The 13,092-nt window shown below is 45.0% G+C and overlaps 1 protein-coding gene across 7 annotated transcripts in view; it reads right to left on the minus strand.

Annotated features, from left to right (window-relative positions):
• The window catches only part of LOC110533635 (active breakpoint cluster region-related protein), a 244,852-nt gene that overhangs the window by 63,901 nt on the left and 167,859 nt on the right, over positions 1-13,092 (minus strand). For 6 of the 7 annotated variants that reach the window (XM_036990050.2, XM_036990049.2, XM_090186342.1 and 3 more), the window contains 2 exons: positions 12,719-12,816; positions 12,421-12,552 (listed from right to left, as the gene is read on the minus strand). In XM_036990050.2, coding sequence (XP_036845945.1) covers positions 12,421-12,552; positions 12,719-12,816 — 230 coding nt within the window. Of the gene's footprint in view, positions 1-12,420; positions 12,553-12,718; positions 13,015-13,092 lie in introns of all 7 variants that reach the window. The other variant, XM_090186341.1, reaches the window with a different exon arrangement.

Genomic DNA, 13,092 nt, shown 5'->3' on the forward strand with positions numbered 1-13,092 from the left:
AGACGGCTGGTCCCTAACTACCCTCCATCAATAAAGAGCACCAGATGTGGAAGCATCATGATCAGAGACGGCTGGTCCCCAACTACCCTCCATCAATAAAGAGCACCAGATGTGGAAGCATCATGATCAGAGACGGCTGGTCCCTAACTACCCTCCATCAATAAAGAGCACCAGATGTGGAAGCATCATGATCAGAGACGGCTGGTCCCTAACTACCCTCCATCAATAAAGAGCACCAGATGTGGAAGCATCATGATCAGAGACGGCTGGTCCCCAACTACCCTTCATCAATAAAGAGCACCAGATGTGGAAGCATCATGATCAGAGACTGCTGGTCCCTAACTACCCTCCATCAATAAAGAGCACCAGATGTGGAAGCATCATGATCAGAGACGGCTGGTCCCTAACTACCCTCCATCAATAAAGAGCACCAGATGTGGAAGCATCATGATCAGAGACGGCTGGTCCCCAACTACCATCCATCAATAAAGAGCACCAGATGCTAGATGAGGAGCACATTGACTATATGAAGGATGATCCCAATTGAGGGTAAAATTGATGTTCATCTTTAAAATGCCAAAATGCACTCCTTTGTGTGTTGTTGGTCATTGACTAGCTCCAACTGTATGTAATAAAACCTTTCCTTTGTCAATTCATGTAAAACATACAGTACACACTCACCCTCCCTCACTCCCTCCCCACACCACCACCACACAGCAGGTAGTACACACTCACCCTCCCTCACTCCCTCCCCACACCACCACCACACAGCAGGTAGTACACACTTCACGCTCCCTCCCTCCCAACACCACCACCACACAGCAGGTAGTACACACTCACCCTCCCTCACCACACCACCACCACACAGCAGGTAGTACACACTCACCCTCCCTCACCACACCACCACCACACAGCAGGTAGTACACACTCACCCTCCCTCACCACACCACCACCACACAGCAGGTAGTACACACTTACCCTCCCTCACCACACCACCACCACACAGCAGGTAGTACACACTTCACGCTCCCTCCCTCCCAACACCACCACCACACAGCAGGTAGTACACACTCACCCTCCCTCCCACCGTCCCCACACCACCACCACACAGCAGGTAGTACACACTCACCCTCCCTCCCTCCCCACACCACACAGCAGGTAGTACACACTCACCCTCCCTCCCTCCCAACACCACCACCACACAGCAGGTAGTACACACTCACCCTCCCTCCCACCCTCCCCACACCACCACCACACAGCAGGTAGTACACACTCACCCTCCCTCCCTCCCCACACCACACAGCAGGTAGTACACACTTCACGCTCCCTCCCTCACCACACCACCACCACACAGCAGGTAGTACACACTTCACGCTCGCTCCCTCCCAACACCACCACCACACAGCAGGTAGTACACACTCACCCTCCCTCGCACCCTCCCCACACCACCACCACACAGCAGGTAGTACACACTCACCCTCCCTCCCTCCCCACACCACCACCAGGTAGTACACAGAAGGGCATGTGGCAGGTTGGAGCGATTGATATCATTTACATGGATGTATGAATTTGCCCCCCATTAGTGTTTGTGTGTGTGTTTTTGCTCAGGATGTGTCAGAACACACACCCTTGTGGGCCATCTGTCAGTGTTGACAGACGCTGCTGCATGTGTGGCCCCAGGGTGGGGGTACGTAGCAGGGGGAGGACATGACAGATTACACCACTACATGGTGGGAGCCAGAGCATGATAGATGAGCAGGTCTATTAGATACATTCATTTATATTACGCTGGCGCACATACGTGGACCCACACACATGAACACACACGTCCTGCATTGGCCCAAACAAAGAAACAGATGCCTATTAACCACAGACTTTTTAAAATCAAGCTTTCGACATCCTGGCGCTTGATGTTTACATTTTGGAGCCCCAAGTCTGCTTTTGTATAAGTGAGAGCTAAACCCTCTGTTTTAATGCAATGTTCTGTTACTGTAATGTACCACAGCGCACTGTGCGGTTCTGCTGTAACCTGACAGTAAGGCTGCCAGGAACAAAGCTTTGTGCCCCCCTTCACCACACAGACACACAATTCTCCTCCAGCGCCTGGTCTCCCATTATCTCTGGTTCAACTAGCTCAGGTTAATCATTCTACAGGCACAATAACAGAGGAGAGAGAGAGGGGTCCGTGACATGTTCTCACCCTGGAGTAGGACCCAATCAAAAGGACCCTGCTACAGCACAGTGGGAGGTAGAGAGGAGAGGAGGAGAGGGGGATAGAAGAGGAGAGGAAGGATAGGGAGAAGAATGGAGTAGGTAGAGAGGAGTGGAGGAGAGGGGGGTAGAAGAGGAGAGGAAGGATAGGGAGAAGAATGGAGTAGGAGTGGAGGAGATGGGGATAGAAGAGGAGAGGAAGGATAGGGAGAAGAATGGAGTAGGTAGAGAGGAGTGGAGGAGATGGGGATAGAAGAGGAGAGGAAGGATAGGGAGAAGAATGGCCCATGTGGGTGTAGGATGGATCAGAAAGGTTGAGGTGATTGTAGAGATGAGATTAGAAAGCATAATGACATCAGGGTCAACAGTTGGACATCACAGGGACTGACCCATAGAAATATACGGATTTCTCAAAATTCTACTTTTATTGACTAAAAGGGGGAAACCAAACAGTTTGATTATCAACTACCAGAATCCACCACAGAGGAACACCAGGAATTCTAAGCGCAGCCATTTCACTGCAGTGGAATTCAGAGTGTGGTCTCATTACTGGCAGCTGTTATGAGAAAAGCTCATTGGTGATACCATTCAGTGGAGAGACATGTTAACTAAGAATATCAAAATCAGAGTCATACCATCAGTATCGCCACAATCTTCTCCAGTCCCAGTCTCCTCTGTGCTAGAGCCAACACACCCAGACAGATGCCTATGTGAACAGTGGTGGGTCTATGGAAGACAACACTCTGTTCTCAGATAAGACAGAAATGAAAGGCCTGCGCCCAGGGGATGGGGTGAGCAGAGGGTGTGTGGGGGGTTACTACATAAAGCATTGCTGGCTTTAGCTGCCTAGACTGATGCATTTCCGCTGTATAAAAGCACCGGTCGGGGTTGTCGTCCCAAGCGTTGCGTGACCGGTCCCCTTTCAAGTCAACATCATCTTAGAAATCAGGCACTTAAATGTGATAAAAGAGTCATTTCTGAAATTCAAAAAGGCTGAAATGGAAAGTCAGTCACAGCCAGACCAACACAAAGGCCTTTCCAACCTCGCCTGGGTCTGAAAAGGCACCTTATTCCCTATATATTCCCAAAGCAGGCCCTGGCTAAAAGTAGTTCCATTTCAGACACAGTCCTCATCCAACAGGGACCAGCTAGAGAGAAGAAATAAAGCCCTTTACTGCTGTTTTAACTGACAGCCTGGAGGACAGATATTGATCAGTACTGTGATAGCCAACCTCAAAGGAGTTTAAGAGCCATTAATGTTCCCAGTCTGAGCTGAGACAGACGGGGGAAATAGCCTCTAACATGTTGTCGTTTAATGGAGGATTAGAGCTTTCACCCCTAGAGGTCAGGGGTCAGAGGTTATCTCCTGGGGGTCATAGCTGTGTGTGGAAATGAATTGCTGCCTGCCAGCTGGTACTAAATAATTGATTATTAGGCAGAGAGAGAAAGATCACAGGCATTTTATTTGTCACATGCCTCGTAAACAACAGGTGTAGACTAACAGTAAAATGCTTATTTACGGGCCCTTCCCAACAACGCAGAGAGAAAGAAAATAGAGAAATAATAACACGTAATAATAAAAGTTAGAATGAATACACAATGAGTAAGGATAACTTGGCTATATACCGAGTCGATGTGAAGGGGTACAAGGTAATTGAGGGAGATATGTACATATAACTAGGAATAAAGTGACTAGTATAGATATGTATAGACAGTATAGATAATAAACAGTAACAGCAGCGTATGTGATGAGTCAAAATAAATTAGTGCAAAAAGGGTCAATACAGATAGCTATTGGTTAACTATTTAACTACCAGGACTAACTATTTAACTACCAGGACTAACTGTTTAACTACCAGGACTAACTGTTTAACTACCAGGACTAACTATTTAACTACCAGGACTAACTGTTTAACTACCAGGACTAACTGTTTAACTACCAGGACTAACTGTTTAACTACCAGGACTAACTGTTTAACAACCAGGACTAACTATTTAACTACCAGGACTAACTATTTAACTACCAGGACTAACTATTTAACTACCAGGACTAACTGTTTAACTACCAGGACTAACTGTTTAACTACCAGGACTAACTATTTAACTACCAGGACTAACTGTTTAACTACCAGGACTAACTGTTTAACTACCAGGACTAACTATTTAACTACCAGGACTAACTGTTTAACTACCAGGACTAACTATTTAACTACCAGGACTAACTATTTAACTACCAGGACTAACTATTTAACTACCAGGACTAACTGTTTAACTACCAGGACTAACTGTTTAACTACCAGGACTAACTATTTAACTACCAGGACTAACTATTTAACTACCAGGACTAACTATTTAACTACCAGGACTAACTGTTTAACTACCAGGACTAACTGTTTAACTACCAGGACTAACTGTTTAACTACCAGGACTAACTATTTAACTACCAGGACTAACTGTTTAACTACCAGGACTAACTGTTTAACTACCAGGCCTAACTATTTAACAACCAGCACTAACTATTTAACTACCAGGACTAACTGTTTAACTACCAGGACTAACTGTTTAACTACCAGGACTAACTATTTAACTACCAGGACTAACTATTTAACTACCAGGACTAACTGTTTAACAACCAGGACTAACTATTTAACTACCAGGACTAACTATTTAACTACCAGGACTAACTGTTTAACTACCAGGACTAACTGTTTAACTACCAGGACTAACTGTTTAACTACCAGGACTAACTATTTAACTACCAGGACTAACTGTTTAACTACCAGGACTAACTATTTAACTACCAGGACTAACTGTTTAACTACCAGGACTAACTGTTTAACTACCAGGACTAACTATTTAACTACCAGGACTAACTGTTTAACTACCAGGACTAACTGTTTAACAACCAGGACTAACTATTTAACTACCAGGACTAACTGTTTAACTACCAGGACTAACTGTTTAACTACCAGGACTAACTATTTAACTACCAGGACTAACTATTTAACTACCAGGACTAACTATTGAACTACCAGGACTAACTGTTTAACAACCAGGACTAACTATTTAACTACCAGGACTAACTGTTTAACTACCAGGACTAACTGTTTAACTACCAGGACTAACTGTTTAACAACCAGGACTAACTATTTAACTACCAGGACTAACTGTTTAACTACCAGGACTAACTATTTAACTACCAGGACTAACTATTTAACTACCAGGACTAACTATTTAACTACCAGGACTAACTATTTAACTACCAGGACTAACTATTTAACTACCAGGACTATTTAACTACCAGGACTAACTATTTCGCAGTCTTAAAGCTTGGAGGTAGAAGCTCTTCAGGGTCCTGTTGGTTCCAGACTTGGCGCATCAGTGCCGCTTGTGTACGCTGTGTGTGTGTGCATTGGAGCGGCTGACCCTCAGAGAGACACACACCAGTTTGACCTCACCAGGCACCACAGGGCCCCCGGTTTCCATGGAAATAAGTCTGATTGATCAGAACTAAAAGAGACCCTTACTTATGGCAATCTGAGTGGGACAGGCACTGCAGTGTTCTTCAGTGGCATGACTATCTAATAGTTTCAATGCATCCTAAAACAGCATCTTACTGCACATGTCACATGTATATTGATATAGCATGAGCCAACTTAACTTGACACCTTCTTTACAGAAACAAAATATCCTCTGACGGAAAATGGCAATATTGAAAAGTCATTACAGGACATAGTTAACTTTCATCTGTGAAGAAAATAAATAAAAAGCAACTTTGCTGCATGATACGCCCATGTAAGGCCTTTTAGCATTCTGGAGTCTTGTTAAACAAATCTGTTAGGTCTCAAGAGAGGACAACAAAACATTTCCGCTCCTTTCAGAGGAGCTTGACGAGAAACGAAACAAGAGCTCCAAGAAAAAGTCTCACCCACGAGGTGGGTATGACCTCTGACCCACGAGGTGGATATGACCTCTGACCCACGAGGTGGGTATGACCTCTGACCCACGAGGTGGGTATGACCTCTGACCCACGAGGTGGGTATGACCTCTGACCCACGAGGTGGGTATGACCTCAGACCCACGAGGTGGGTATGACCTCAGACCCACGAGGTGGGTATGACCTCAGACCCACGAGGTGGGTATGACCTCAGACCCACGAGGTGGGTATGACCTCAGACCCACGAGGTGGGTATGACCTCAGACCCACGAGGTGGGTATGACCTCTGACCCACGAGGTATGACCTCTGACCCACGAGGTATGACCTCTGACCCACGAGGTATGACCTCTGACCCACGAGGTATGACCTCTGACCCACGAGGTATGATCTCTCACCCACGAGGTATGACCTCTGACCCACGAGGTATGACCTCTGGAAGAAAGGGAAGGACTTCATCCATGTAAACTCTGTAGCCTTAGATCACCTAAACTACATGTTAGTAACTAAGTGTTTGCATGTAAACTACTGTGAAGTCCCTTAATAAACATCTCTGTCCGTTTACTACAATGTCCCCTATACTCCATTTAAGGTTCTGGAAGTGTTATTGTCTGTCTGCTGCAGTTAATTCAAGGTTAAATACATTTTTAAAAGGTCCCTCTCTACAGTGTCCCTATCCCTTAAGCAGCACTATTCCACACAACAACAGTCACATACTATCAGGGACGTGGTCTCTCACTCTCACCCCAGAGAGCTGATGCCATCACAGCAAATACTGAGAAGTTTCTCTCTTTTCAGCTCAACCAAGCCCCTCTCTCTCTCTCTGTTGAGTCACTGGCTGCTCCCCTCTTTCTCTCGTGCGCTCCTACTGCAGAGTGGAACTCTCTCCTCTCACCCAGCAACCACAACACTCATCACCAATCCTTTTCCCACAATCTCCCATCCTGGGACTAAACATGCCCTTCTCTTCACTTTTAACCCTTCCTCTTCCCCAAATCAAGCTAGCAGTGGTGAATAACAGATGTATTTGTTCATTTGCAGCAACATGGCTGTTGGCTGGGAGGCAGTGTGTTTTCCCAGAAGACAGTGTGCCTCTCTGCCAGGCTGTTGCACCCCTGTGAGTGAGTAGTGGGCACATATTTTAGCCATGGACATGACAGGCTGCAGTGAAGTTGGTATGAGGCAGGTCTGCAGCTCAGTGCCCCCTCCCACACACACACTTATCCAACACAGCCTCCAGAGTCTAGCGTTCCACTCCTGTCAAAGAGCTAACAGGCCGACCCATCCACTCCTCCTCCTCTGCAGCTGTGCAGGAAGAAGAGAATCCCCATTAACCCATTAGTGGGGGTTAGGGCTGATAAGAATTACAGTGGAATATAATCTGGTTCAACAGGTGCCTGGCCAAAGATCAGAAGGTGTTTTAATTAAGCTTTTAATTAGCCCTTTTCCCTCCATTTGACTAATCCTGGTCTGCAGTTCAGAGCAGGAAATAAAACCTGATAGAATACATCATTGGTAGTAATCTCATTATTGTTGGTGCTCTACTGCAATGGTTCCCAACTCCAGTTCTCCTGTACCCCCAACAGTACACATTTGTATTGTAAAAACTAATCTTTTTTTGAGAACAAGTTCTCATTTACATACAACGACACAGAGTTACACATGGAGTAAAACAAACATACAGTCAATAATACAGTATAAACAAGTCTATATACAATGTGAGCAAATGAGGTGAGATAAGGGAGGTAAAGGCAAAAAGGCCATGGTGGCAAAGTAAATACAATATAGCAAGTAAAACACTGGAATGGTAGATTTGCAATGGGAGAATGTGCAAAGTAGAAATAAAAATAATGGGGGTGCAAAGGAGCAAAATAAATAAAATAATTAAATACAGTAGGGAAAGAGGTAGTTGTTTGGGCTAAATTATAGGTGGGCTATGTACAGATGCAGTAATCTGTGAGCTGCTCTGACAGTTGGTGCTTAAAGCTAGTGAGGGAGATAAGTGTTTCCAGTTTCAGAGATTTTTGTAGTTCGTTCCAGTCATTGGCAGCAGAGAACTGGAAGGAGAGGTGGCCAAAGAAATAATTGGTTTTGGGGGTGACTAGAGAGATATACCTGCTGGAGCGTGTGCTACAGGTGGGAGATGCAATGGTGATAAGCGAGCTGAGATAAGGGGGGACTTTACCTAGCAGGGTCTTGTAGATGACATGGAGCCAGTGGGTTTGGCGATGAGTATGAAGCGAGGGCCAGCCAACGAGAGCGTACAGGTCGCAATGGTGGGTAGTATATGGGGCTTTGGTGACAAAACGGATTGCACTGTGATAGACTGCATCCAATTTGTTGAGTAGGGTATTGGATGCTATTTTGTATGTTTGCAAGGGTATGTTTGGCAGCATGAGTGAAGGATGCTTTGTTGTGAAATAGGAAGCCAATTCTAGATTTAACTTTGGATTGGAGATGTTTGATATGGGTCTGGAAGGAGAGTTTACAGTCTAACCAGACACCTAGGTATTTGTAGTTGTCCACGTATTCTAAGTCAGAGCCGTCCAGAGTAGTAATGTTGGACAGGCGGGTAGGTACAGGCAGCGATCGGTTGAAGAGCATGCATTTAGTTTTACTTGTATTTAAGAGCAATTGGAGGCCACGGAAGGAGAGTTGTATGGCATTGAAGCTTGCCTGGAGGGTTGTTAACACAGTGTCCAAAGAAGGGCCAGAAGTATACAGAATGGTGTCGTCTGCGTAGAGGTGGATCAGAGACTCACCAGCAGCAAGAGCGACCTCATTGATGTATACAGAGAAGAGAGTCGGTCCAAGAATTGAACCCTGTGGCACCACCATAGAGACTGCCAGAGGTCCGGACAGCAGACCCTCCGATTTGACACACTGAACTCTATCAGAGAAGTAGTTGGTGAACCAGGCGAGGCAATCATTTGAGAAACCAAGGCTGTCGAGTCTGCCGATGAGGATGTGGTGATTGACAGAGTCGAAAGCCTTGGCCAGATCAATGAATACGGCTGCACAGTAATGTTTCTTATCGATGGTGGTTAAGATATCATTTAGGACCTTGAGCGTGGCTGAGGTGCACCCATGACCAGCTCTGAAACCAGATTGCATAGCAGAGAAGGTATGGTGAGATTCTAAATGGTCGGTAATCTGTTTGTTGACTTGGCTTTCGAAGACCTTAGAAAGGCATGGTAGGATAGATATAGGTCTGTAGCAGTTTGGGTCAAGAGTGTCACCCCCTTTGAAGAGGGGGATGGCCGCAGCTGCTTTCCAATCTTTGGGAATCTCAGACGACACGAAAGAGAGGTTGAACAGGCTAGTAATAGGGGTGGCAACAATTTTGGCAGATAATTTTAGAAAGAAAGGGTCCAGATTGTCTAGCCCGGCTGATTTGTAGGGGTCCAGATTTTGCAGCTCATTCAGAACATCAGCTGAGCAGATTTGGGAGAAGGAGAAATGGGGAAGGCTTGGGCGAGTTGTTGTGGGGGGTGCAGTGCTGTTGACCGGGGTAGGAGTAGCCAGGTGGAAAGCATGGCCAGCCGTAGAAAAATGCTTATTGAAATTCTCAATTATGGTGGATTTATCAGTGGTGACAGTGTTTCCTATCTTCAGTGCAGTGGGCAGCTGGGAGGAGGTGTTCTTATTCTCCATGGACTTTACAGTGTCCCAGAACTTTTTTGAGTTAGTGTTGCAGGAAGCAAATTTCTGCTTGAAAAAGCTAGCCTTGGCTCATCAAGCCCTCAATGAGTTGAATTAGGTGAGTTTGTCCAGGGCAACAACAAAAATGTGCCGTTGGGAGTAATGGAGTTGGGAAAATCTGCTTTACTGTACTGCAAAGTAAAAGTGTATATTGTACAGTAGGAGTTTGTGGAGCAGTAGTAGCAGGAGTGTTTACTGTATGGAGTACTGCATGTTTCTGATAAACATTACAACAACCAATAATAATTTATGATACTTCAGAAACCGTTAGAGACTATCACTAAAGGAACAGTGGTATGACACATGCAGGGACAAAATGGATTCCACATATGGGCTATGATGATGCCTGACATCTCAGCATTGCATTGCTAGAAAATGTGGACATTCCTCAGTTAGTACGAAGAGTTAGTACGCACAGAGGACCATTCAACTAACAGCCCAGAGGTCCTCTCTGGTTCACTAGAGGCAAATAAAACCTTCTCTATCTAAACAGCATTTCCACAGTTAGTCAGAGAAAAGGAAACAGGGAACCATTTAAACAGCCCTCTAAAAACAAACTCTCTTCAAATTGGACTGCCAATGAGGGGGAAGTGAAGTGTCATTCATCACTATACTTGAAGAGGAAGAGAAGCATTGACACGTCAGTCAAGGACAGAAAACACAAGACAAACTTCAAATAACTTAAGAGATACTGGAGTGTAAGATAGGAAAGGAACACAACCACAATCCTGGACAATAGGTTGTTATTCATATAGTATGCATCAAAGTAGGACATCTTAGTACAACTGTATGTTCTCCACACAACACTAGTTCATGTTGCATCATTTGTAGAAAACAACTGTCTATGACTGATCTGAAAGGAATAATGTACATGTCCCTCAGTATTTCTACTTCTGACTACTCCTCTATACCAGGGGCCTGGTTCCTGAATAATGTACATGTCCCTCAGTATTTCTACTTCTGACTACTCCTCTATACCAGGGGCCTGGTTCCTGAATAATGTACATGTCCCTCAGTATTTCTACTTCTGACTACTCCTCTATACCAGGGGCCTGGTTCCTGAATAATGTACATGTCCCTCAGTATTTCTACTTCTGACTACTCCTCTATACCAGGGGCCTGGTTCCTGAATAATGTACATGTCCCTCAGTATTTCTACTTCTGACTACTCCTCTATACCAGGGGCCTGGTTCCTGAATAATGTACATGTCCCTCAGTATTTCTACTTCTGACTACTCCTCTATACCAGGGGCCTGGTTCCTGAATAATGTACATGTCCCTCAGTATTTCTACTTCTGACTACTCCTCTATACCAGGGGCCTGGTTCCTGAATAATGTACATGTTCCTCAGTATTTCTACTTCTGACTACTCCTCTATACCAGGGGCCTGGTTCCTGAATAATGTACATGTCCCTCAGTATTTCTACTTCTGACTACTCCTCTATACCAGGGGCCTGGTTCCTGAATAATGTACATGTCCCTCAGTATTTCTACTTCTGACTACTCCTCTATACCAGGGGCCTGGTTCCTGAATAATGTACATGTCCCTCAGTATTTCTACTTCTGACTACTCCTCTATACCAGGGGCCTGGTTCCTGAATAATGTACATGTCCCTCAGTATTTCTACTTCTGACTACTCCTCTATACCAGGGGCCTGGTTCCTGAATAATGTACATGTTCCTCAGTATTTCTACTTCTGACTACTCCTCTATACCAGGGGCCTGGTTCCTGAATAATGTACATGTCCCTCAGTATTTCTACTTCTGACTACTCCTCTATACCAGGGGCCTGGTTCCTGAATAATGTACATGTCCCTCAGTATTTCTACTTCTGACTACTCCTCTATACCAGGGGCCTGGTTCCTGAATAATGTACATGTCCCTCAGTATTTCTACTTCTGACTACTCCTCTATACCAGGGGCCTGGTTCCTGAGACTACCCAGGGCTCAAACAGTGCAAACATTTTATTTGCATATGTGCCGAAATATTTAGCTGTGCGACTAGAAATGTACATTTAGAAGCACCAGTATGGCTAGAAAATGTAAGGATTCTAGCTTTAAGGCCTCAAATATTTTTCATTGTGCTCCTAAATTCCTTTGTGTGCTCCTACATGTTTCAACTTAGACACACACGTGCTCCTTGTTAAAAAGGTCAGCGTAGAGGCCTGCTACTATATGAGGGAGGAACAACAACCTAACCACAGACTGTAATACACAACCCAAACATGTTACAGTCACAGGACATTCTGAGTGAGAGGGTTTTATAGGGTCTTTTCACACAAGGAGGAAAACCCCTAGCGCACACACACACATACACGTCAATGGCAACCCACCATCACGAAACTCATCTATTGTACACAAGAGGCCAGACAACAACAATTGTGAGTCACACGACGGAGAAGAGTCTGAGCTGAATGTATATCTCCATAGTCTACTGATGTACATAGGAGCTTGTGGTACACTATGTTTCTGCCAAGGTCTATAAAGAAAACAAGCCCATACATGCGTATGGAATAAGCATACAGTGAGTTTGGTTTCATGATGTGAGTTTTTTCCCCCACTATCTCCTTACCTGCACCTGGCCCTTGCCCATGATGATGTCCACGATCTCATTGTCATCTTTGTTGAGCTTGGTCTTGTCGTAACATTTCTCGTAGCACAGGATCCGCAGGCACTGAGAACCCTCCAGCTCAATTTCAAACTCCTATTGGACAATGTACAGTCAGGACAGGCTTCAATGTCCTATTGACCAGATTATGTATGATGGAGTACTGGAATTGGAGTGAATATGAGTAAAATGTCCTCTTGACAACATAACTGACAGTAATATGATCTGAATATTGGAGCTCTGTGTGGTGTTGGTCTCTCACCTCGTTCCACTGTGGTTCCGTGGTGTCTCTGAAGACGCGGGTCTTGGCCTTGCTGACAAAGTAGCCATAAGAGTCCACCTCTAGGGTACAGTACAGATCTGAACAGGACAGAGACACAGGGTACAGTACAGATCTGAACAGGACAGAGACACAGGGTACAGTACAGATCTGAACAGGACACAGAGAACAGTACAGATCTGAACAGGACACAGAGACACAGGGTACAGTACAGATCTGAACAGGACACAGAGTACAGTACAGATCTGAACAGGACATAGACAGGGTACAGTACAGATCTGAACAGGACACAGAGGAGTTAGACATCACAGTGAGTGGATCTAAAATAATCAGCAATTATAACACAATAATATCAA

Source organism: Oncorhynchus mykiss, chromosome 10 (genome assembly GCF_057628025.1).
Source record: "Oncorhynchus mykiss isolate SJ-2025 chromosome 10, ASM5762802v1, whole genome shotgun sequence".
NCBI lineage: Eukaryota > Metazoa > Chordata > Actinopteri > Salmoniformes > Salmonidae > Oncorhynchus > Oncorhynchus mykiss.